The sequence below is a fragment of the Malus sylvestris genome, chromosome 4 (genome assembly GCF_916048215.2).
Source record: "Malus sylvestris chromosome 4, drMalSylv7.2, whole genome shotgun sequence".
In the NCBI taxonomy this organism is placed as follows: Eukaryota; Viridiplantae; Streptophyta; class Magnoliopsida; order Rosales; family Rosaceae; genus Malus; species Malus sylvestris.
Genome location: NC_062263.1, coordinates 21,371,072 through 21,396,122, shown reverse-complemented (window position 1 = coordinate 21,396,122; position 25,051 = coordinate 21,371,072). Strand labels below are relative to the sequence as shown.

Genomic DNA, 25,051 nt, shown 5'->3' with positions numbered 1-25,051 from the left:
ACTTTGCATGTATGTTCTATACATTAAGAGATTATGTACAACTAAAATGGCAGCTTTCTAAGTACAAATCACAGAGTAAATAAATTTTGCCCATCATCAATTTGCACCTGATTATACTAACTTTATATTAACAACCTATGTACAACAAAAATGATTCACATGCTTTACTTCTCAGGATTTAATTTCTTACTTCACTGTTCTTAGGGCTCATCACATTCTTCTCTTGTCCTGCATTCGGAAACACTTTGGAACTTCCTTTTAAAACTGTAAAGAAGCAAATTTAATTAATTAAATATAAATATATTGAAACACTGAGAAGTAGAAACAATATTGAGACATATAGAGTTCATGGAAAGATCAAACAATGAACAAATCATGATTTTTTTATTTATTTAGAAAACATATTAATAAATAACTAAATGAGTACCGACTAAAACCCTTAAACCATTGTTGTAGAAATAAAGAGAAATACTTTAGATAAAGTTAAGATAATTACGTAGTGAAATAATTGATTGATTTGGGAAGCCATTAAATCCAAAATCTAGCCTCTTCTTCAACACTGTATTTCAAGCATAAATGGCAATTTACAATCATCAAACACATAAAAGATAAATCCCACATACAAACCCACACTAAAGGGTGCTTAATTTGTCTGAGAGGTATACAATTCTAAGTATTGGGTTTACTTCATATTGTGTGAAATCCTATTTAGAGAATGTGGATAATTGTTGGTCTAATCATTAATAACAACCTCCATGCGATGTGCAAAACACTTTAAACGTTATTAGCATAGAGTTGATCAGCAATTACACAGTGGGTGGACGGTCCTTGGTTTAACTAAAGACTTGGAGACGCTTACCTTGATTGAAATATTTTCCTTACGCTTTTTCAATATGTCTAGAAGTACCCGGGTCCAAAGTCTCCAAACTCAAACACCATAAAACACATAATTGAAAAAATCACAACTTAAAAATGGTTGAAAAATTAAAACTTGGTAAGCAAAATCTAAGAGGGCTAACAAATTACCTGCACTTGGAGCAGAGACTGGCAAATCCTCTCATGGTACAATACAAATATACTCAGAGGCAAAGAGCAGATGCGCCACCTGGTGATGGCGGTGGTTCCGCTGCGGGAGAGAGTTCGAGAAACAGGTTTGTGGTTCTTTGGTTGAGGGAACTAAACATGAATCAAAGTAGTAGTGGATTAAGCAAGAGGGAGGAACATAGAAGGTAAACGCAACAACGGTGGGTGGTACTTGCCGTCAAAATGAGAGAACAACAGCTGAATAATGAAAGGGCAAATTAGTAATTCCACTGTTAAGTCCGAAAATGATAACGGGAAAGAACATAAAGGCGGGGGGGGGGCATTTCCGTAGGCTTTAGGACTGGTTTGGTATTGCTATGCTTTGAAAAAAAAACTGTTTTTGCTGTGCTGTAAGAATAAACTCATTTTTGTTGCTTCGCGTTTTTAACTTTTTTTAATCTAAAACTGTGAAAATAAGCTGCTTTTAAGTGTTTACCAAACACCTTTTTGAGCTTAACTTTTTTTTATAACCACTTTTTATAAAAGCACCTCAGTATCAAACCAGTACTTAGTATATATAAATTTTAACCTATAAATATACAGAATATATATCTGCTCACTTTAAGAAGCACTATAAATACAGAAGTCCGTCATGCAGATTGTCCTCACACCTCCTTGCTACCAACCAGCTTCTCCTTTGAACTACATTTACTTTCTTCTCCGTCATCTCCGTCTTCTCCATAGAATCGATGACTAGATATTGGGTTAGGATTGGGTAATCTGCATCCTGAGGTTTAAATCAGCACACACGTAACTGTTGTATCTAGTCCTTGGGATGCAGATTACCTTGTCCTCACCGCCAATGCAACAGGACTTGTTAAGCTCATGAGGCTACTACTTGATGCATGTTTTGATTCTTTTATATTCTTGGTCTTTTTATGTATTTTCAGATCATATTCCTTACAATATTGTTCAGATGATTCTTTTATGTTCTTTGCAATTCGACTGAGCAGGAGCTCTATCATTTGCCCGCCAAGGTGCTTCTAGCTTACTGCAGAGGAGGGATTGCTGCTCAAGTGCTCATCAACTTTTCTGTTTGCGGCAATTATCAAATGATGATGCGATTTTGTGGAATCGGGTAATTTTTAAAATTTTTTTTTTCAAACGACAGATTTGTTAGATTAGATTCTATATTAGGGAACTGACTGAATTCTAACCTACACCGTGGTGCAAAGGCAACACTTCTCTCCACCCATGGTAGAGGGCCAATTGCATGGAATCACGTAATTTGATCAACACTATTAATTTCTCTAATAAGAATATGGTTTTTATCACAATTGGTCTTTGAAATTGATCTACCTCATCATTTTGGTATCTAAAATTGAAAATCAATGAAATTGATCTAACATTTAATTTAGTCACTGTTGTCAAATTCTATTGAATTTTTTGTTAGTTGTAGGCGTGGGTTTGGTTTCAATTGGTTCGTCTTTTGTCGAAATCAAAAAACAAATTGAAAGTATTGTTTGGTTCAGTATTTTTTTTCTTTCCGGTTTCTATTTCGTTTAATTTTGGTACGGTTCGGATTATTTTTTTTTAAATCTGAAATTAGTCATTTGAAAAGAAAAAGAAGGAAAAAACTATAGAGATTTGGGGAACTTAAATCTTGAACTTCAACACTCACAAATCATTTAAGAAACAGGGGCAGAGCAAGCAGAAGGGGATTGATGGAAGAACCTGGCTGAAGTCAGTGTTGTGTTCAACTAATAAAAATTCAAATTTTAAAGTCTAAAATAAACATTACAAAATTAAAAAATGTCAAACTTCAAGTAAAAAATAAACTCATTAGAATCATTTTCAAGCACTGTATCTTTCTTCCACAAAGGGTGTAGAAATTGCATTGCTTACCCAACAAAGTACTGGAGTCCATGCAACTGTAACCCAAACTTATACCACCAATCAGGTATCTTTTTTTTATGTATGTGGGACTATAAACTAAAATAATGGAGCAGATGTTTTGATTGTCCTGACAGTAAAGCAAATCATGTTGCCATAGTTTACACAAAGAACTTCCAAAAAAACATGTCAAAGCAACCAGTGGAGAAATAACTCACAATTGGTCCCTTCTTCAGAGCATGCTCCTTAGCAAATGTTAAACATAAAACTGCGTCATTTAAAGGGTTTTAGTTTGGCTCGGTCCAATTTCCAAAACATTTAGAATCGAAACCGAACCCAAAGAATTCTGTTCGATTTTGTTTTCGGCTTCGGATCGGTTTTTCACCCCACTTGGTTAATGTGGCATAATGTGGGATCCACAATACCACTCATGTTTCACCCTATGGACTAAAAAAAAAATAGTTTTAAATGATTCTAATATTTAAATACCTAAATTACTAAATGAAAATTAAAGAATAACAACCACTATAGCAGACACCATTGGTTATGTGGCCCTCATATCATGCCACATCAACCAACTAACAGAAAATTTAACAAAATTGGACAAAGAAATCAAAATTGGAATTGGACAGAGCAGGTGAAGGTGGAAGGTGATGCCTTCATGGTGATTTCTGCAATCCAAAACAGAGGAACAAGGCATAATGGACCTTTTGGACATCTCTTTGCTGATACACGCCGGATTTTACAGAGTTTCACGCAATGGAAAGTTTCCTTTGGCCGACGAGAAGAGAATAAGATGGCTCACCGCCTAGCAAGATTTAGTTTAACTGTCGATCATCCGGTTTCTTGGTTCGAGGAACCTCCTGATATAATTTTTTTATCTTTCATTGGAGGATAGTATTAGTAGTTAAGTTGTTGGTGTGAGATACTCTTTTTTCCTTTGATCAGGTTGAAACCCAGGCAAGGTTTTTATTGAGACCCACTGTTAGCCCCTATCCTCAGTTTTGTACGTATTTCTCTATTCAATGAATATCTGACCTCACTTCAAAAAATATAAAAAACATAATTGATTAATTTTCAATTTAAGGACAAAAAAGATGAGTTATGTCAATTTTAAAAACCATTTACGATAAAAAAATCATGCTTGACGTTTATGACATGAAACATGCTTGAAATGTTGGTCATATCTACTGTATCTACACGAAAAGGAATCGCGGTACATAACAATTTTTAAATCAAATTTTTGTTAAGGTACCAGAATGGAATAATTTTCCTGTATCTGAATCCATAAACTGAGAAGACAAAAAACAAAAAACAAATAGAATGGCAACTGGCAAGGCATATGATTCGTGCCGCCGGCTGTAGCTGAACACTAACATAGCTGTGGCATGAAAGTGACCATTGTTATTTGGACTTGCTAGTTCGATAAGATTTGATTTCGTTCGAGAATCGAAAAACAACTAGCGTTTGCCGAGTTCCAGCTTGCCTTGGTAGTAGTTGATCTTATGCATCACTTTCTGGGCTTTCAATCTGCAACACTCCAATACCTTCTTCCCTGCTTTCAGTGGAGTTTTTGCAATCCTTGAACACGAGGAACTCCGTCGTCTCTACATGGAAGAAAATGAAACTTCCACTCAAATGTGTGATGCAGGACCCAAAGTTTTTACCCACTACACAGTGCCAGGCAGTGCCATATGCTTCATCAAATTTCTGTTTAGCAGAACCGAGTGTTATAAGCTAGAATTCACAAACAATGTAGCACATAAGATAAAAACTCAGTTCCGTTAGCAGAAAACTTCCGGTTTGCCACTTTAACTCCCTTTGGTAGGTTGTTTGACTATGACAATTCTCTCACCAGGTGTGACCATTGTGTGTGGTCATGAGGGATTAAATGTCGAAAACCACATGTTTTCGTCAAAGATGCCCTACAAATAACGTGGTCGGAGTTCCTTCATACATATTACCCGCATAATTGGGGAAGTGTAATAAAGTAGAAGGGGGAATATATGCTTTTAGCTTTCACACGTGAGATTCAGCTCTAAAGCAAAACCTAATATCCTATTCAAACCAGTACACAAATAGGAAAAAAGTAGCACACCAAATCAAACCTATAGCATCCAGAACCTTTTTAATTAATTAGCTTAACTAAAAAGATTAAGCTTTTTCTCCTAACAGAAAGGAAGTTATACCCCTTTCGGAATAATCACTGCCACTATGCCTTGCTGCAAAAGTTAGCGTTTGAATCCTTTTAATCACATAATTAATCTCGGTTGCCTAGTGACAATTTAAAACTTAATCACATAATTAGATATGATGACAATCAAAAAACCACTTTGCAATCCTTCTTTTCTGCTGTTTAAGAAGAATATCTTACGTAATCAACAAGTGAAGATTATTTAATTTTCCGGTGTAGACCCGGACCCGGGCTTAAGAGCGTACTCATCTCTTCTGCACGCAGTTGTCCTCTCCGTAGTTTGGTTTATATCAAATTAGAATATAACTCGAACCAAAAAGCTTTGTGGATAAATATAATCGAACCTGTTTGATATAGTGAGCAACGGATCGGAAATCAGAAACTTCATGGAGATCAAGAGCCTTGTAAGCCAACTCCATGGCATGGCTCTGCATGTCATCTGGCATATCTGTTTCCCGCACCTCAGCTTTTCCTTCCAGCATCTTTGTCGGCAATGGCGATGAAGATATGGCTTCTCTGCAGAAGCTTCTAAATATCGATATATAGTGCAAACAGTAAAGAAATAAGGATTCGATTAAGTGGTGGAGGTTTAAAGTTCGATAAAATTGAATAAGTTTGATTTGCTCAATAAATTCACCTTTTGTCCCGTAGTATCTGAAGGATGAGAACCAACTATGTAGCATCCTATATTGAGAATTCAGGTATTGTATACGTCATTAGTCCTATCCTTTGTAGGAACTACCCATAATAACGAACTCGTGCTTTAGTAGCCAGGACAAAGGGTCGCGATCGACAATTTGGAAGTTTGTAGAGAAAATATCTGTGTGGTTAGGTCAACTAGTTACTTCCACAAATGGCAGGCGGCTTCTTGCTTGGTTCATTTTTTTAGCTAGGTTGCAAATGGTCCATAGAAATGACCAAATTCTTTGAAAAATTGAAATCCCAAAAGGTACATACTAGTAAAAACATGACCTGTAATCAGAGTTTGTTCTTCCCTATGAAGGATTTACATGAAACGGGAACACCATGTGGAACTATTCAAATCAATCACGCATCTCCGTTTCATGTAAAGTTCTCTCCTCACTCGTCCCCTTGGTAATAGTATCCGTAACCAGAACAAAAATAAAATCCGTACTCACTCAAATTCACATAGAAGGTGCAAAACTGAGAAGTCACGATTTCGATTAATCTGTTGATCACCTCTGAGATGATACACAATGTACAGTTGATATTGTGGGATTCAGCTAAGCTAGCCCTAAAAAAACCTAATCAATCTGCACAAAAACATAATTACCAACTTCTACGAAAAATATAATTTCTCTTCCAAGAAAATCCCAAAATTCCCAAATCCTAAAGCTCCAGAAAACACCTAGTTTTCAAATTCCCACTCATTTCAAAAGAAAGAAAACTGTGGCCTTTGAATCTTTGCTCACGGAATTAAATAAAACTGTGGTCCTTGAATCTTTGCTCACAGATTCAAGAGTGCCTGGACCGGAGAAGGAAGACACTGAGTTCTTGACCCGGGCACTGATCCGGGTTAATCAGATGAAACGACTCCGAGTCAGCGCTCCCCACCACGTGCTCATAATTCGCCCTCATGTACATCACTTCCTGACCCGACTCCGCCTCCGACCCGAGCGCGAACCCTGCCGGCATTACCCCGGCTCCGACCGTCGTCGACTGCATCATCTTCAGCATCAATTTCACCTTCTCGCTCGCTTTTCTTCTTGCCGCGGACCCGAGTTTGCGGCCGTTGCAGTGAACGGTCCAAATGGGGACGGATCGGAGCGGGCAATCAGCGAGCTGGGGCCGGTCCGACTCGTCGCACTCGAGGGTCACGCGGACGAGCCCGAATCGCATCTCGTTGACTAGCTGGTAGGTCGAGACCGAGAGCTCGAGGAGGAAGGTGGGTTTGGTGGAGAGGCGGTCGTGCTGGATGCACAACCACACGTGGCCGCGGCGGTGGCCGAAGATTGTGCCGATGACCATGGATTTGGAGGGGCGGGTCTGCTGGGCCGGAATCGCCACGCCGTCGTTTTGGGTGGGCGAGGTGGAAGATTGGGAATCTTGGTCCTTGGGGTCTAAGCTTTTGGTGGCGGCGGCGTTGATGTCGTCCAGGTCGTCGCGCAAGGAGGTGCTGAGGCGCTTCTTGGGGGCGGCGGTGGCGGAGTGGGTGGATTTCGCGGAGGAGGGGGACAAGCAGGGGAGGAGAAATCGACGGAGGGTGTCGATCTTGGTCATGGTTTTTGGGTAATTCGGGCCGGATTTTTGGGATTTGGGGTTTTATGGTTTCGAATTCCAAATGTTGAATCTTCTGGGTTTTAGGAATTTGAGAGGAAGAGGCCTCTGGTGGTGTACGGTTGGTGCAGAGAGAGAGATATATATGTATATATATAAATATATACAGAGACTGCGCGGGAAAAGTATGGCAGTGAAAATAGCCGTTGCAAGCGAAGCCTCAGAAACATAACACGTAGCCTAGTCAGCCTTTTGCCTCGTGTAAATAAAGAAAATAAGAAATATGTGAGATCAAATCCAGTTGGCCAGAATGGTGGGGAGGGAATTGGATCCTCGCCGGATCTAATTGCTGGGATCCTAAGAATCAACTCATGTGGGTCGTTGATAAAAAATCGTGCGGTCACAATTAAATGTTTTAAAAGTAAAACAGTATCGTTTTGCATGAAAAATATAAAAAAGAAAAAAATTATGACCGCACAATTTTTGATCAATGGTCCATATAAGTTGATCCCTAGGATCCCCATGAATTAGATCCGGCGAGGATCCAATTCCAGTGTGGAGCTACATAGTTAGCACTCAATGTCGTTTCCCTTGAATTTTAAGTGCAAAACCCACCTTTACTAGGAGACAATTTTATTTGGAGTAACATTCATTTTCATTGGTTTATTCAGGTCTCCTAGTTTCCCTTGAATTTTAATTTGTTCTCTATAATTTCATTAATTCATTAATTCAATCAGATCTAAGAGTAACAATAAGTTGCAATTTTTTCTTTAATTCAAACGACAATAAAAGAGGAAAATATTAAATAAACAAATTATATTTTTTTGATTAACCGAGCTACAAGCCTATAAACAATTAAATAAAATTAATAAAGTAAAAATAAACTCATGGACTCTTGGAGGCCTCACTCCAAAGGAATGCAAAAGCCCGGGGCTATAGCTAGCACTAGTAGCCTAACACTGGTTGGACCAGGGGGGAACATGGGGCCCTATCTCAATGAAGTGCAGGCTCCATCCTCACGGAGATGAGCTGTTCCTATGGTGGCAGCCTAGGTGGCTAAAGCCACTCTGATTTCTGGGACCCCCCCTATGGATTTCATACACCCGGATTAATAACGATAGCGGTCCTGAACTTGTTCTCGTGTTTCCCCTTAACCATTCAGTTCAATTTATAATTTTTTGGTACTCCAATTGTGTTACGTGTTTCACATTAGTCATTGTGTCTCACGTCAAACACGTTACAGCTACACATTATCGGACATTGGAGCATAAAAAACATCCTAAAGGCTAAGCTTTCGTTTCGTGTCTGGCATTTTGGTAAGAAAACCAACAGCCCTTTTCGTTGTATGGTACAATGTCTGTTGTCTACAAGACTACAACCCTTTTCCATTGCCTGAGGAGTCACAGTCGGACGGCTTTTCGGAGTGTTGAGCAACGTCGTCGGACAGATAATGGCGAGCGAAGAAATGGAAATACACGAAATTTAAGACCCCGAAGGCGGCTATCGTGTAATAGTAGTAATCAAGTCTGTTTTTGTTGAGGTCATTACCTCCCAACCATGATGAATTTCCGTTCAGTCCGCTCAATTTTTTGACGACGTTGATGAGAATGGTGGTTAGGTAGCTTGCAATGGACAAGCTGAGGAAGAAAACCGCCCCGGCGAAAGTCCTCATGCTCTGAGGCCATTGAGTGGTGAGCAGCTCCATCAAGGCAATTGCAGCAAAGGCTTCAATCAGACCCGATAAGGCGAACTGCGGCACGAGCAAGGCAACGGTTATTGGTGACTCGAGGGTCCCGTGTGCCAAAGCTGAGTCGCGGCGCTTCATTTCTGTAAGTCCAGCCACTACCATGCACAGAACTGAGATCACAATACCAATCTTAAACCTCTGCTCCATTGTCAATCTTCCAGTTTCGTTCTTGCCCCGTTTCTGCATTTGAGGAACGTAGATGCTCTCGTAGATGATGATCCATATCGAAAGTGCAATCATCGGTGTTAGGCCCATCCAGGCTGGTGGAATCTGGAATTTGGGGCCAATCGATTTGTTCATTTGAATCGCTTGAAAGATCCCGAATGAATTCATTTGCTGCATGCCTACGAAACAAACAATTCCAGTTATCCAAACAGGCAAAATCCTCACCACAGATTTTAGTTGCTCCACTTGTTGCACACTGCATAATTTCCAACTGTTCTTGGGCTTCCCTTGGCTGTCCAATTCGCTCGGGTCTACGATCATAGCAGCCTTATCGAAGAACTTGAGTTTGTTGGTACGCGCTACTCTTTCTCTCTCTGACTCTGATCCAACCAGAGGATCATAGTATGACTGCCCTGAAGTTTCTCCAGCATTAGATTTCGAACCACATTTTCTGCAGGTGGCAACTAGAACCTTGATAATGTCGGCAAAGATGCTTCCTTGGGGCTTTACGCGCACGTACAACCTTGTTCCCAGCAAGAAAATTATAATGGAGAGAGCAAAGCAGCCAGTTGGGACAGCAAAACCCAAAATCCAGCTGACATTCGTTTGAATGTAAACCACGATGGTGAGAGCGATGAGGAGGGCTAGAGTGAACAAGAGGTACCACAAATTGCAAAAGCTATCGAGCTGCGCTCTTCCCTTCTCCGTTGTGGTGTCAAACTGATCAGCTCCAAAGGCAATGTTGCATGGTCTAAGGCCTCCGGATCCAACAACAAGCAACGCGAGACCCAAATACAGGATCGCTATCTGCCAAGTACTCGGCTGTTGGCATTCTGCAGTTTGTGCGATGCAGGCAGACGGAGTTAATTTATGTATGCCTGCGGTTAAGGTCAGGGTCCCCATTCCCTGTCAAATAGAAACAAGAAGTGTTTGTAGAATCTTTATAAAAATTTACGCAACGAAAATTCTTGTGAACTAATTTACAGACTCTTACCAGAAGTGATGCTATCGAGCTGAAAAGAAGAGTATTAAACTTTCCCAAATACCTATCAGCAAGAAAAGCACCAAACAGTGGTGCAATGTTGCATGAACCAGACCATATATTGAACACATTAGCTGAAACCACATTGTCCAAGTTGTACTTTGTGTGCAGATACACCACCAGATTCGCAATCAAACTCATGGAAGCCAACTTCTCGAACGTCTCATTCCCTTCGGACAAAAAGGGAACACGAATCAAAACACATCAGTACTGGCCTAATCCACCCCATTGATAAGAAAGCTAAGACCATGAACATACCGAGAATGTATCTGACGGCTCTCCATCCTCCAACCGGTCTTTTCTGAGGAAGGGATTGACTCTCTAGTCCTTCAGATGGAGAATGCGCTGCATGCTCCATCGCTTTCCGGTGACTTGTTCTCCTCCTCCCTTGTCTTGATCTGTCTCGTTCTCAGTCTTTGTTGCATATATTGTGGTGGTCTCTGTAAGTTATGGTTTGTTCGACTGACAACTCACACCAACACTAATATGTTGCTGCCTGCGAATCCTGCGGGTAATAAATTTTCTATTTATAACTGATTTGTTCATGAAATAAGGGAAAATGCAGAGACCATGTAATTGATGACTTATCTTAACAAATTTCTCCAATAATGGGGGGAGTAAACCCGGAACTGCAACACTCACACATAACAAATGAAACCGTACCATGTCAATATTTCCCTCTTGTTTTTCTCTTTTAACTCAGGCACTAAGCTCAAGTCGTTAACAACAGTTTAATACGGTTAACCCTTACCAAGGCTCTGCGTTCGATTCTTCCTCCCTTAGTATGTCTTATAAAAATAACGGTCGTCTTTATTTTTTTATCTTCAAAATATTGATCTACTTTTAAAGAAATTTTGGTTGTTCGCTCGTTGAATGTATAATTCATTGTCAATCAAACTTTTATAAATAGCCAACTCCATCCTCAAGACTTTCAAGTTTGTCATCCATTATTTCGTTCATGTTTGTGACTTGGACAACTCATAAGCCACTTAAGAGGCTATAAACATTTTAAGTCGTGTCTCATCCAAGTGTAGCAAAATGATGTTTTTACCCTTTTAAGCGAGTCCACGTGACAAATATGGACAAAATTTTGTTTGAAATGTTGGGCAATCTAACGGTTGAGAGGTGATTGTTTATTCATAAAGTTCAAGGAGGTAATTAGCTGATGGTGAAAACTAACGACGTACAAGTTTAGAGTGTAAATCAACCAAAACCTCTTCGTGACTTCGCATCAAGCTAGACAAAGCTGCATTTTTCTAGAGTGACCTTCGAACCCATGAACTCCTTTTCTGCGCAGACTTACGAGCTAATTGAGGGAATACTTGCAGAGAAAGAAAAAGAGACATTGAGGAAGAACAAATGAAAAGGAGCCAGCATTTTTATTACATCAGGAACACACCACTCGCAATGCAAGTACTTGCATGCTGCCAATTCGAACCATTCACGTCCGAATTACCTGTAAATCCAGCATCTTGTTTATCGATAGAAAAGTACAAGACATTCTACTCAGTTTTTTCTAAATTACACAAAAGCATCAAGGACGAAACTACTACGGGATCTAAACTTTTTGGGGATGAAGATTTTGCGCTTGTATAACTGATAAGCAAAAGCCATTCACCACAAGAGTTGAAATCTGCCCCAGCTAACCTATCCCTCTAAAGCATATTAGTTACTGCACCCCACTCCATCTAGCCCAGTCTACGAACTGCATCCCCCCATAAACATTGTTTGAAAATCGTACTCCGACAGTGAAAGCCATTGCAACAAGTGGGTTCTGTTTCGCCAAAGGCGATGCCTCTACCAAGCGTTCAAGTCCATTGATGATTTGATAGCGGGTGTTGGACGAGACAGCAAGGAAAACACCTGGTAGTTTTTTTTTTGGGGGGGGGGGGGGAGACAAAAAGAAGACCAGATTATGGAAATGTAATACTCAAGTGACAACGGAAGTAGAGGAAATGCCAACCAGAACCATATGAAATTAAAACATAACGAAACCAAAAATGTTGATAATAGCTCATGGAAGCAAAACTTAAAATCAAAACAGAGCAGTAAACTCGACAATCTAAAACGAATGTAAACGATGAAGAGACGCATACCCCAAAGAGCTGCACTCTTAATTAGAGGTGGAACAGGTATGTCCTCTTCTGACTTCTTTATGCTCCTGACATTAGAAAAATAATTTGGTCAGCACTTATGCATATTGAAAAAGACTTCTAGTGTTGCATGACTGCACATAGGCACACATGCACACAATCAGAGTATGTCTAGATAGAAGCATACCGCTTGGCAGTCATGATCAAGTTTGCAATTCCTTGGCCTATAATACCACATCCAAAGCCTACTGCTCCATACAAAATGCCCTGAAAACAGAGAGGTTGATAAAAAAAAATATAATGGACCCAGACGTAGAAAATCATTTGATTATGTATGTGTACATCTTACCTTAAAAAAGTAAGTGGCAATTCTCTGCTTTACAGAATATCTACATCCTGGCCTTTCCGCTTCAAATACACTGCATAAGATTAATTAAGAAACATAATAGATACCCATTATTTTCTAAAGCTGCAAATGAGATTTGACAAGTATGAGTATCATATTACTGTAAAAAGGTCGTACCCAGTGCACAAGGCTCCCGCTTTACGCAGGGTCTAGGAGAGGTGAATGTCGGCTAGCCTTACCCCCATTTATGGAGAGGCTGCTCCCAAGTCTCGAACTCGAGACCTACCGCTCATGGGCGAAGGCACTTGCCATCGCACCAAGTGCGACCTCTTATGAGTATCATATTACTGTGAAAGGTAAAAAAAATTACGAGTGAATTGTAGCTTTAAGTACTATTTTTGGCATGAATTATTCACCTGCTAGGAAGAGCTCCATAAGAATGTTGCAAGCGTCCAAGCAACCCTTTAGATAATGATGGTTTCCCAATACGAGCATAGGGGGCCAACATCCCAACCAAAGCAACATTAACCACCACCCCAACCAAAAGATCTGCAACATACAGCTCAAATTCTGCCCAGAAATCTTTGCCCCTCTTTTGAACTTCCGCAAATGTAGCACAACAAGAATCAATGACTATCTGCATTGCGTTGAATGAATTACTATATTGCATATAGAATAAAAAAATGCAGCAATGGGAAAACCATGTCATAGATAATATCAGCCTCAAGCTTATACCAAGCCTTTACAATCTGTGATGAACACAAGGATAGCTTATCACAGAATGTGAACCATGTTTATAAATGAGACAAATTATATCCACCAGAATAGAATATGTATCACACATTAGAGTTGGTACATGAGACAAACTGTATCCATGGGAAGCCAGATTCGAGTAATCACACATTAGAGTTGATAACATCCATGTATTCTTTTTTATGAACAACTATTGCACTATCCAACATCTATCAGGTAACAAAATGAATAATTTGTGTAAAACTATATGATGACAAGCACAAACCTCTGTTCCAATTTTGAAGAGAAATGATGGATCAGCAAGCATTCGATCGCGAAGCATAGAGCATGACCTCATTAAGAAACCTAGAGGCCAGGCTGACCCCTGAAAATTTAAATGTTCAACTATATTAGGAGAAAGAAATACTAGTACTCAAGACGTTAATACACAATTACTGAATAGGAATTTAGCACAGCTATACCTGCAAATCCAGATATCTAAGGAGAAGCACTTTGCGAATTCCCACGCTCTTGGCAGCCTCAATCATATCGGAGGGAAGACTAGCCCCTCGAGCCTCAGTCTCTTTCATAATCTCTTCAAATTTCATAATTGGCCCAAACTCTTCTTCTTCTTTATCACCCCCATCACCGTCACCACCACCACCACCTCCTCCTCCACCTCTACCGTTCGTATATTTACCATTACCACCACTACCATCAATCATATCCTTATCACTACCACCACTCTTGGTTTTTGATCCACACTCATTCTCCGAAATCCTCATTTCCTTTTCTACAATAACATCTCCTCCCTCATTCGAAACAGCTATTGTGCCTAACTCGGATTGTGATTCAGCCCGAGCCTCGGACATGGACATGACGGGAAATTTCCGGTCTTTCTTCACCGAAAACGAATTCAGCCTATCTCTAAAGCTACTATTCCTATAGAGCACTGGAAAAGCAACCTCCTTTGCATCATTCCTAAACCTTATTCCATAAGAAATCAAATTCTGGCTCCACATCTTCTTCCGAACGACCTCGTTCCGCAAAGTTGCAACATTCGATATCCCAAAGCTCGAAGAACAAGCCGCCATATATGCCTTTCGAGATCTAAAAAATGTCTAAGTCGATAATGCGCGCCCAGAGAAGTCGACGAATTATTACGCAATTGCCACAAACCCAAAATCTATGGAATCAAATCAAACAAATTAAATTTATACTCACACAGAGATATATATATATATATATATATATATAATCGAAGGTGATTAAAACCACAAATCTAAAGAAAATGAAAGCATCAATAAGTGAGAAGTTTGTACCTTTAAAGTCTGAGGCAAGAGGTGATTGCGCGGAGAAAACGGAGGAAGGTGAGAGGGAAAGTGGGTGGAAGGTAAAATTGGTGTTTGGCTGCCGAGAAAGTTGAGGGTTTGAGGATTCGATCCTGAAAGCGATAGCTGGGATTTGGTAGGTGGTTGAGTGAGTGAGTGAGGGAAGCGGAAACTCGAAAGAGAGACGACGTGGTTTTTGGGCTTCCTTATATCGTTTCCGGAGGCGTTCTGCGTTGTGGTATATTCGTTGGTCTTCCTTGTTGGGGTTTCCATTTTTTCTTTCTGCACGTGGGAAATATACGAGAATCTAGGGTTTGAAATGAACGCACCACTTGGGTTGCATTTGATACCGGGAAATGAATTCATCAAAAATGTTGTAAATAATGGGTATGTTTACTCACATGTGTATAGTTAAGTACCACACGTGTATAGTATAAACTCACAAGTTAAATAGTAATTCTTTTGTAATTTTTCATTGAAGTGGCTCTATAAATAGAGCACTTAGATTGTCAAATAAGAGAGAACATCAAGAAGAGAAAAGGAAGAGAAAAACATCTAATAGCAATAATATACATTACTTCCTCTGCAACAGTTTGTGTTGGTATAATACTCTGCAACTGCTTCGTTCCTGTTCTGAGTAAATGTTATCTCTCTAAATTTTGCCTATTTATAACACGTTATCAGCACGACTCTCTAATCATTTTCTCTTTTCCCTTCACTGAAAGAAAAAAAAAATATTTCCTCTAAGGTTTTTACTGTTCTTCTTCTTCCTCTGCCTCAATTACTGGACATACCCTCACGAAATGAAATGTGGGATCGAAATGAAATAATCATCGACGACATGTTTGCATTTTCAATAGCCACTGAAATTATCTTAAGTGATGATATTGAGCCCCACTCTGTTGATGAATGCAGACAGAGACAAGATTGACCTCAGTGGAAAGATGCAATCCAGGCAAAATTAAATTCCTTGGAAAGACGAAGTATTTTTGGACCAATAGTCCAAACCTCGCCTGGTGTGAACCCCGTAGGTTACAAATGGGTATTCACAAGGAAATGCAACGAGAAAAATGAGATTGCAAGATACAAAGCACGACTCGTTGCACAAGGTTTTTCACAAAGACCTGGAATTGATTATGAAGAGACATACTCTCCTGTAATGGACGCAATTACATTCCGTTACTTAATAAGTTTGGTGATTTCAGAAAAACTTGACATGCGACTTATGGATGTCATCACCGCGTATCTATATGGAGAATTAGATACTGATATATATATATATGAAAGTCCCAGAAGAACTTAAGTTGCCTGAAGCAACTAACAAACCACGAGGTATGTTCTCAATCAAATTAAGGCGATCACTATATGGGTTGAAACAATCTAGGCGAATGTGGTATAATCGTCTCAGTGAGTATTTGATTAAAGAAGGATATGCCAACAATGTCATCTGCCTTTGTGTGTTCATTAAGAAATCAAATACTGGATTTGCTATAGTGGCAGTATACGTCGATGATATGAACCTAGTTGGAACCCCTGAAGAGCTCAATAAAACTGCTGAATTTCTGAAAAGCGAATTTGAAATGAAAGACCTTGGGAAAACAAAATATTGTCTCGGCCTACAGATCGAGCATTTTGCTAATGAAATTTTGGTCGATCAATCAGCTTACATTGAAAAGATATTGAAGCGATTTGGCATGAACAAGGCTTATCCACTTAGCACCCAAATGGTCGTTCGTTATTTAGACATTAAGAAAGATCCATTCCGTCCAAAAGAAGATGATGAGCTGGTCCTTGGTCAAGAAGTAACATATTTGAGCACAATAGGTGCTTTATTGTATTTAGCACAATGTACTAAACCAGATATAGCTTTTTCAGTTAACTTGTTAGTCAGGTATAGCTCTGCTCCAACAATTCGTCATTGGAAAGGAGTCAAAGATGTTCTACGATATCTTCGTGGGACAACAGATATGGGTCTCTTCTACTCAGACAAGCTCACAAATGATCAGATCCTTGTTGGATATGCAGATGCTGGTTTTCTCTCTGATCCGCATAAAGCCCGCTCACAAAATGGTTATGTGTTCACTTATAGAGATATTGCAATTTCATGGAGATCAACGAAGCAAACGCTAGTTGCTACATCTTCCAATAACTCGGAAATAATTGCTTTACATGAAGCAAGTCGTGAATGTTCTTGGTTAAGATCAATGATCCATCACATTCGGAATTCATATGGTCTACTTTCAAAGATAGACACTCCAACTGTCATCCATGAAGATAATGCAGCTTGTGTCGCCCAGATGAAGGAAGGATTCATCAAAGGTGATAAGACTAAACACATATCTCCAAGATTTTTCATTGCACATGAGGGTAAAGTTATTGAAGTCAGACAAATCCGTTCCAATGAAAATTTAGCAGACTTGTTCACCAAATCTCTACCAAAGTGCACATTTCAGAAGTTGGTGCAGAGAATCGGATTACGTCGGCTTACAAATTTGAAGAATGCGGAATCAGGGGGAGATACAATTCAGGGGGAGCATCCATGATACATGTATGTTGTAGTCTTTTTCCTTCGATTAGGATTTTTCCCACTGGGTTTTTCCTATCAAGGTTTTAACGAGGCAACATAAGCATGCTCAACACCATCCAGGTAAAGTTGTACTCTTTTTCCTTCACTATGGTTTTTTCCCACTGGGTTTTTCCAAGTAAGGTTTTAATGAGGCAACTGATACTGATATATGGGCATCCAAGGGGGAGTGTTGTAAATAATTGGTATGTCTGCCCACATGTGTATAGTTAAGTAACACATATGTATAGTTAAGTACCACATGTGTATAGTATAAACTCACAAGCTAAATAGTAATCCTTTTGTAATTTTCCATTGAAGTGACTCTATAAATAGAGCACTTAGATTGTTCAAATAAGAGAGAACATCAAGAAGAGAAAAGGAAGAGAAAAACATCTAATAGCAATAATATACATTACTTCCTCTGCAACAGTTTGTGTTGGTATAATACTTTGCAACTGCTTCGTTCCTGTCCTGAGTAAAGGTTATCTCTTTAAATTTTGCCTATTTATAACAAAAAATGATTTCTCACTTCTCTTCCTTGAGAAAGGACATGTTCATTATCTAAATTACAAAAGAATATTCTTTGTCAATCAAAAGATAATGAAAAAGATTATTTAGTGTTCTATCGTAACAAAAAAAGTTAAGAGCAGTAACGTAATTTTATAAAACAAAGTTTTTCTCTTTTTTGCTTAAGACCTACTCCAACTGTTAGAGTAAAATTCAAATTTTAGGTTTTAAACATACCCTAATTTGCTCCAATCCTTGGGGCAAATACGAGTTAAAACCTAAAAATCATTTATGGGCCAAATTTAGCCCAAAATTCCCCCTTAGGTTAGTGGGGCTGACCCACCATATATGTGTATTTTTTAGTTTTATATTTATAAATTCATTGAATCCAACGGCTAAAATCTAATTTGATCAAATCCAATAGTAAAAGAAAATATCTAACAGTCTAAATTTAAATCCAACAATTAAAGTAATTAAAAAATATATTTTATGTGTTTCATATTCTTTTGTAGTGTTCTACGAGTTTTATAGTGCCGGTTTAATGATTTTTCAATAATTATTGTAATCTAAATATTTTTGGATTAAAATGTCCATAAAATTAAATTAGCATAGTCTACATAATTGTTTTTTTCTAAAGTTACTTTAAGAAAAAATTATCCTAAATTCATTCTTTAATAATTTCGGGCTAAAAAATTAACCGAGAAGGGTTAGAGGAGAAAAATTGTTTCTGGGTTAAAACCTAAATTCATTGGTTGGAGATGATCTGAGCCTCACATACAGTTGATTTTAACACCTTTGATTTAAAAAATTAAAAATTAAACCTCTCTCACTCTCTCCCTATTCATCTCTCCTTCAATTTTAGAAACAAAAATAAAAAAAGTTTACACATACTTTGTGTGCGGGCATATACTAGTTTATAAGAAATAAATTTGTAAGAATTGAGTATTATTTATATTTATGTCATATAATGTATTTATTGGCAACTAAGAAATAAATAAGAAAAGGTAAATTCCACATTGATTTTGGGTTTTACATACCAGGAAAGTTAAGTGTGGAATAACTAAGGGCTTGTTTGGTATCCTATTTGAAAAATTTTATAATTTTTCAAAACATTTTTTAAGAAATTTTCTTGAAACAATTTTCTTTAAGACTCAAAAACTTGTTTGGTATGCGATTTAAAATTTTAAAATCTTACAACTTAAACCGAACAAAAAGATCCACAAAAAGGGGGTCGAGAGAGAAAGAGGAGAGAAATGAGGAAAGAAAGTAAGAGATGATTAGAGGAAAGAGAAAGAAGTGAGAAGATCGGAGGAGATAGAGAGTAAGATGAGTGAGAGAAAGAACCGAGAGAATGAAGAGAGCAGATTGGAAGAGAGACGAAAAAAGTAAAAAAAAAAAAAAAGAAAAGGGAATGAGAGAAAGAAGAAAAAAGAGATAGATTTGGAGTGAGAGGGGAGGAGGGAAAGAAAAGAAATGAGTGAGTTTAAGTTTAAAAACTCTAAAAACTCACTTTTTGTGTTTTTAGATAATAGACTATATTTTTGAGTTAGTCTTGAGTTCAGTTTTTTAAAATAGTCTTACCAAACAAATTTTTAAGGCTTAAAACTTGAAAATTGTTTTTGAGTTTAAAAAGTTGGATTCAAGTAGAGTACCAAACAGGCTCTAAGATTCCGTTTGAACTATTTCATTTTTAGTTATTGTTTTTGTTTTTTGTGTTTAAAAGAAAAGCATATAAGGGAAATGAATGTCGAAGAAGAGTTGATGAATGATGGTGGGGAGATGTAGAAGAAATGTACACAAAATGAAAACTAAATACTCAAAAGTGTTGTAGGCCTATTTAAATGAGCTATCTAAGGAATAGAGAAAGGGGGCCGGTAGTAGCAAGAGGGAGAAGATAGAGATTTAATTGTGTGGTATGTGTTGTATCACCCCATTATGCCTTTATTTATAGTAGTAGGATAGGCAAAAGCCTTACTCTTTTAGGATTACAACTCTTAATAGGTAATCAACTCCTAATCGGAATATAAGAGATATTCCTAGATCCACTAGGATTTACACAATCACATTTTTATTCTAAATATGATTGCAACACTCCTCCTTAAGAATGTAAATACTCAACAAATCATCACATCAGATCTTCAGCAAAGAAGGTAGAATAGTTGATGAAGTCATCAACACAACAAGTGAACGCAAGTCTCAAATATAAAGAAAATATGCATTTATAGTAAAACTCACAAAACTTCGTTATGGTAAAACCCAAGGTATGGGGAAAAACCCATAGACTAAGGAGAAAAGTCAGAAGTATGCGTAATGTCTAAAACAAACGTCAAACAGGACGAAAGTAGTGAACTTAACAGCGTATGATCATCCCAGTATGGGTGCATCATCAAAACCTCGTTAGGTAGCAAAAACTCAGTGGAAAAAATGCTTCTAATCATAGAAAAAAGATTACATTAAAATCAAGTGAGTATGCTTCAGGGTACTCCATCTGAGTTAGACATAACTTCCAAATAAAAGAACTACAAGCGATTCAACTCAGACAAGCATGTGACCATTGTGTCAATACAACAACCAACACCATAAAATATCTAAATGGTCTGCAAGTGTTGGATAGGTCCACAAATATCCCCTTGAATCATCTGAAGAAACTTATGGGGGTTGTGAATAATCTTTGTAATTGAGGGTTAAGTATTCAACTTCCCTATAGAACATGCTTTGCATGGCGGAAATCCAACATAGGGAGGTAACTGATGCCCACGAGATGTTTTGAGGATACGGCGCATCATGTCACGTCTAGGATGTTCCAAACGGTTATGCCAAAGCAGCAAACTGCTCTAGAACTCAGGCATAGGGCCGGCCACATAGTGGGCTTCTATGCCACGAATGGTTGTTATGTACAACCCACTAGGGAGATGTTCCAACTTCTCGTGAATACACTTCTGGCCATATTTGTACGAAGTGATACAAAGAAATTCAGAACCATTATCTTCAGTGGTTTCAACATGATATTGATTATCTCGAATATTTCTAAAACTTAGCAATGTTCTTTCGGAACGTGGAGAATAGAGTGCCTCTTTAATAGTTAAGACTGTACCATTGGACAACATAATACGTGTCTTTCTGTATCCTTCAATCAGGTTGGATAAGTTTAAAAGAGTTGTCAAAGGTGCTTTCTTAGGTATAAAGTTAGTAAAATAGTGTCGCTCACGCAAGATGGTGTGCGTGGTAGCACTATCAGCCATACAATTAATTTCCCCACTAGACATACCTAGAAATAAATTGATTGAATTGGTCACATGCATAAATATAATTCCATTCATTCAATTAAGCAATTCGAGAAATAATATCCATCAAATAAGAATCCATAATTCAAAACAAACCAAAACCAAACAAATTATTCCAAAAACTTAAAAAATTGTTCTAAATTAAACCATAAACCTAGAAAAATAGGGGGAAAGGCCGGCCACTCTTAGTAGGTTCGGCCACTAGGGGTAAACACCCTAAAAACATGTCTAATTTATTCGTCCATAGGCGCTGACGCCTCCTAAAAATCTGATATCTTCATTAATGTAGTAGCATCTTTCGGATGATCCACATATGCAAAGTTAGACTCACGACGAGAATGATATTTGGCAATAGCCTCAAGGTTAGCTCGGCATACACATGACCAATGATCTTTTGATCCACAGTGGTAGCACATGTCCATTTCAGTGGAAATCGGTTGAGTGGTAACTTTTCCATTGTTCTTAAAGTTCGGGGCCTTAGGGGCAAGGGGTAGACCCTGTTGGGTCACATCTCCTCCCTTGGGTGGACCTTGATTTTGTGGACCGTAGGCCCATGGTGGGGCTTGCCACCCATTGCCATGGCCACGACAATTTTTTCGTCATTTGTGGCTACTAAAATTGGTCACATGCGTTTCAGGCGCGGCGTTCAAGCTAGTCGATCGAGCTTGATGATTCTTCATCAAAAGCTGGCTCTGCTTTTCAGGGAAGGTCGAATAGGTCTTCCCTAAGAGATCTGATTCGTTGAGTTCCACTTTACAGAACTTTAGCAGTGATCGGATTCTACAAACTTCAGAGTTCTATTCATTCATGGACTTAAAGTCTTGGAAGCGAAGATGTTGCCAGTCGTGTCTTGCTTCAGACAAGTATATGTTTTTCTGGTGATCGAAACGGTCGACCAGAGAAAGCCAGATGGTGCATGGGTCATCGTCAACGAGGTACACGGTCTGCAGAGCATCATGGATGTGTCTTCGAATGAAGATCATTGCAGTAAAGCTTTGTCGACAGGTTTTTCGACGATGGGTGCCTCAATGATGGCTTTAATACCCTTTGCAGTAAGATAGAGCTTCACATCTTGAACCCACTCCAAGTAGTTTCTTCCAGATACTTCCAGAGCGGTGAAATCGAGCTTTCTCAAGTTCGACATGTCCCTAAAACGAAGGGTACAAAAACGTGATTCGTCATATGGGAAGCCATAGATATATATTGTAGAATATTCGGGTTCTATAGACATGTATTGGTTTAATTTATGCATGAAAGCTACAGGTTTCATGTGGTAAGTTTTGAATGAAAAATTCAAGTTTCAAAGGCACTAAATATGCAACTACAAGTTCAATTTAGTTTTTATGAACAATTAGTTCATAAAGGAGAGATTCCTACAAGAAACACATAATGCAATATCTAATTTAAGTTTTGTGAATTTGAGTTTCTTTGGGAATTCAAGTGTGAGAGCTTCATTACTACGAAAGTATGTCAACGGTTCAAAGTATACAAATAAATCATTGAATTGATAATGTCCAAAAGTGATCTTCAGGTCAATAATTTTGGATTAATTATTAGATTAATGGACTACATGTCACTTTTAATTAATCCAATAGATCATGACCAAACGGGGTCGATCGTGGAAGCAAAATAATGCCAAAATAATAGTATTGGGTTGAGAAAACATAGCCAAAAAAAAAAAAAAAGGGTTTGGGCTCAGGTGTGGCTACAATAGAAACCCATAAGTGGCTACAGGCCACGGGCAGAGATAGGTGAGCCCAGCAGCAGCAGCTGCTGGCGTTTGGGTTGAATGAGGGGCACAGGTTAGGCCTAGGGGAATGCTGGCCTTGGGTTCGCGTGGGAAGCCCAGCAGAGGCTGGGTCCGGTTCGGGTCAAGCTTAACATAGCAGATAGGGCTGCTGAAAGTGGGCCGGGGTGACATGGCATAGTCTAGTGGGCTAGGGACTCGTAGGACATCGGGCCAAAAGGCTGCAGGCTTTTGGTTTGGACTAAGAGACTTCAGGCCCATTAGTTAGATCAGGCCCTAAGGCCTTGGGATGTATGGGTCAGTGCAGCAAGCCTAAAGGCTGCTGCCGTGTGGTCCACTCGACTAGGCTTCAGGCTAGTGGTGGTCTGATGATGCCACAGTGGGGGTGCGGCGATGGTGCCACATAGTGCCCAATGCAAAAATTGTTTTTTTTTTTTTTTCGACATGGTTAGGGTTTGAACAAACCCTAAAGTTGCTTCTAATTTATGTATATGCTTTGACTCATAATTCCACATAGCAATATAATTACGTAATGCATGAAACATATATATATTGACAAATATATGAAACATATACAATATATATCGTATAAAGGAGTTCATGCATCATGGGGAATGTTTTCATGCTTTGTGGACGTTTCAAATATCTTCCTTTATTTTAAGCGTACATGACTAGCAAAAAACAAAGAAGAGCCTTTGAATTTTGTGGAAGATAGCCTCCTCCTACGATCCGTCAATTCCTCAGCTGAGCAAGAGTGTGCTGATAACGTGTTGTATACCTATTTAACTGAGCTATCTAAGGAATAGATAGAAAGGGGGCTGGCGGTAGCGAGAGGGAGAATAGAGAGATTTAATTGTGAGGTGTGTGTTGTATCACCCCATTGTGCCTTTATTTATAGTAGTAGGATAGGCCAAAAACCTTACCCTTTTAGGATTACAACTCTTAATAGGTAATCAACTTCTAATAAGAATATAATAGATATTCCTAGATCCATTAGAATTTACACAATCACTTTCCTATTCTAAATATGGCTGCAACAAAAAGTAAAAATTATTTTAAGTTTTTTTCACTTCAAGATTTTGTTCACATTCATTCTTCCTTATTTTGTCTCATCCCTCCCTTCACATTTCTTCATCCTTCCCCCTTACCTCATATACTGTTATCTCATCTCAAGTAGAAAAGTAAAAACAAAAAACAAAATGATTATCGAATGGGCACTAAGGGAGAAGAGCAACTTACATGGAACATGTTTACCGCTGCATGCTATCCCGATCCAATAAGACAATGTTATTAATTTTTTGGATGAGACGCCACGATAGTGTGAACTCGTTCCATGTAAGTCTTTCTCCTAAGAGAAGAACATTGTTTATCATGTATTTCATTCATTTTAATAATGACTCATGATTTCTCAAACTCCAAGCAAGCAAACATGTCTAACTTGCACATGTGATCTCCTCTCACAAATCTCCTATTAGGTATTATAAATTTGGTTGTGTGGTAGCTATAGGTAACGTACCAAATGATACAGTTGATATTCTACTTTGCACTAATATAAACGGTAAGAAAAGTTTCAAACTTGGATCTCTTAGGAGCATATTCGCTCTAGCTTATCAGGTAGCAGCACTCACAGCACTTGGAGGGACTTTGTCCTCCACATTTTCACCAGTTCAACCAAAAAATAACAACAAACTACTTTTGCGATGCAGTTTTAATTCCTTAACGATCATAGTATAGTTGTTTAACATTGTCATAGTGTTCTTGTGATTAAAAAAGAATGAGGAGTTTGTGGACTGGCAGGTTCCAGAAAATTTTTTTTGCCTTGAGGTTTACTATATTACAACGCGTAGTGAAAGTAAACTTATTACACAAGAACCAGTAGCGGCAACAGGTAAAACTTAACCCAGAAACGAAATCTAACAAGCTTAAAATCCAGTGGAGAAAATTCCGTTGAGTGAAACCAAGAACTCACTTTCTTCCTCAACTGTCAAGGAGCTCCCCTGCCTTAAGCTTGACGGCCCTGGTGACACCGCTTGCCTTTAACTAACCAAGGCTGTAAAAGCGAAAGAATGAGAAGTTCGATGAGATATTCCATGGCGGTTTTTGGAAAATGCTTTAGGGCTGATGGAGATTGTCTTGTGCAATA

General features: G+C 38.6%; 4 protein-coding genes across 4 annotated transcripts; all 4 read right to left on the bottom strand.

Annotated features, from left to right (window-relative positions):
* Positions 1–4,127: 4,127 nt before the first annotated feature.
* On the bottom strand, positions 4,128–5,682 carry LOC126617804 (uncharacterized). Its single transcript, XM_050285863.1, has 2 exons — positions 5,455–5,682; positions 4,128–4,626 (listed from the first exon to the last, which is right to left on the bottom strand). The coding sequence occupies exons 1-2, from the start codon at positions 5,590–5,592 to the stop codon at positions 4,420–4,422; spliced, it is 345 nt and encodes a 114-aa protein (XP_050141820.1). The 5' UTR covers positions 5,593–5,682; the 3' UTR covers positions 4,128–4,419.
* Positions 5,683–6,275: 593 nt separating this feature from the next.
* Positions 6,276–7,463, bottom strand: LOC126619584 (protein MIZU-KUSSEI 1-like). Its single transcript, XM_050287989.1, has one exon. It carries the CDS (start codon positions 7,349–7,351, stop codon positions 6,587–6,589), a length of 765 nt encoding a protein of 254 aa, XP_050143946.1. The 5' UTR covers positions 7,352–7,463; the 3' UTR covers positions 6,276–6,586.
* Positions 7,464–8,471: 1,008 nt separating this feature from the next.
* LOC126617927 (protein NRT1/ PTR FAMILY 2.8-like) lies at positions 8,472–10,839 on the bottom strand. The gene is made up of 3 exons (XM_050286006.1): positions 10,561–10,839; positions 10,255–10,472; positions 8,472–10,166 (listed from the first exon to the last, which is right to left on the bottom strand). The coding sequence occupies exons 1-3, from the start codon at positions 10,658–10,660 to the stop codon at positions 8,721–8,723; spliced, it is 1,764 nt and encodes a 587-aa protein (XP_050141963.1). The 5' UTR covers positions 10,661–10,839; the 3' UTR covers positions 8,472–8,720.
* An 816-nt stretch (positions 10,840–11,655) lies between these two features.
* Positions 11,656–15,057, bottom strand: LOC126619855 (protein RETICULATA, chloroplastic-like). Its single transcript, XM_050288269.1, has 8 exons — positions 14,796–15,057; positions 13,956–14,659; positions 13,760–13,858; positions 13,158–13,378; positions 12,745–12,814; positions 12,583–12,662; positions 12,399–12,463; positions 11,656–12,165 (listed from the first exon to the last, which is right to left on the bottom strand). Exons 2-8 carry the CDS (start codon positions 14,565–14,567, stop codon positions 11,972–11,974), a joined length of 1,341 nt encoding a protein of 446 aa, XP_050144226.1. The 5' UTR covers positions 14,568–14,659; positions 14,796–15,057; the 3' UTR covers positions 11,656–11,971.
* Positions 15,058–25,051: the final 9,994 nt, after the last annotated feature.

What these genes read in the sequence shown, in the direction of transcription:
- LOC126617804 (XM_050285863.1), bottom strand. Translation starts at nt 5,592, where the DNA reads ATGCTGGAAGGAAAAGCTGAGGTGCGGGAAACAGATATGCCAGATGAC. An exon ending in TTGCTCACTATATCAAACAG is followed by an intron (nt 4,627 to 5,454) that starts GTTCGATTATAT and finishes TCTGCTAAACAG; the next exon opens with AAATTTGATGAAGCATATGG.
- LOC126619584 (XM_050287989.1), bottom strand. Translation starts at nt 7,351, where the DNA reads ATGACCAAGATCGACACCCTCCGTCGATTTCTCCTCCCCTGCTTGTCC.
- LOC126617927 (XM_050286006.1), bottom strand. Translation starts at nt 10,660, where the DNA reads ATGGAGCATGCAGCGCATTCTCCATCTGAAGGACTAGAGAGTCAATCC. An exon ending in AGCCGTCAGATACATTCTCG is followed by an intron (nt 10,473 to 10,560) that starts GTATGTTCATGG and finishes TTTTGTCCGAAG; the next exon opens with GGAATGAGACGTTCGAGAAG. An exon ending in GCTCGATAGCATCACTTCTG is followed by an intron (nt 10,167 to 10,254) that starts GTAAGAGTCTGT and finishes TCTATTTGACAG; the next exon opens with GGAATGGGGACCCTGACCTT.
- LOC126619855 (XM_050288269.1), bottom strand. Translation starts at nt 14,567, where the DNA reads ATGGCGGCTTGTTCTTCGAGCTTTGGGATATCGAATGTTGCAACTTTG. An exon ending in TTGCCACTTACTTTTTTAAG is followed by an intron (nt 12,663 to 12,744) that starts GTAAGATGTACA and finishes CTCTGTTTTCAG; the next exon opens with GGCATTTTGTATGGAGCAGT. An exon ending in TAAGAGTGCAGCTCTTTGGG is followed by an intron (nt 12,166 to 12,398) that starts GTATGCGTCTCT and finishes AAAAACTACCAG; the next exon opens with GTGTTTTCCTTGCTGTCTCG.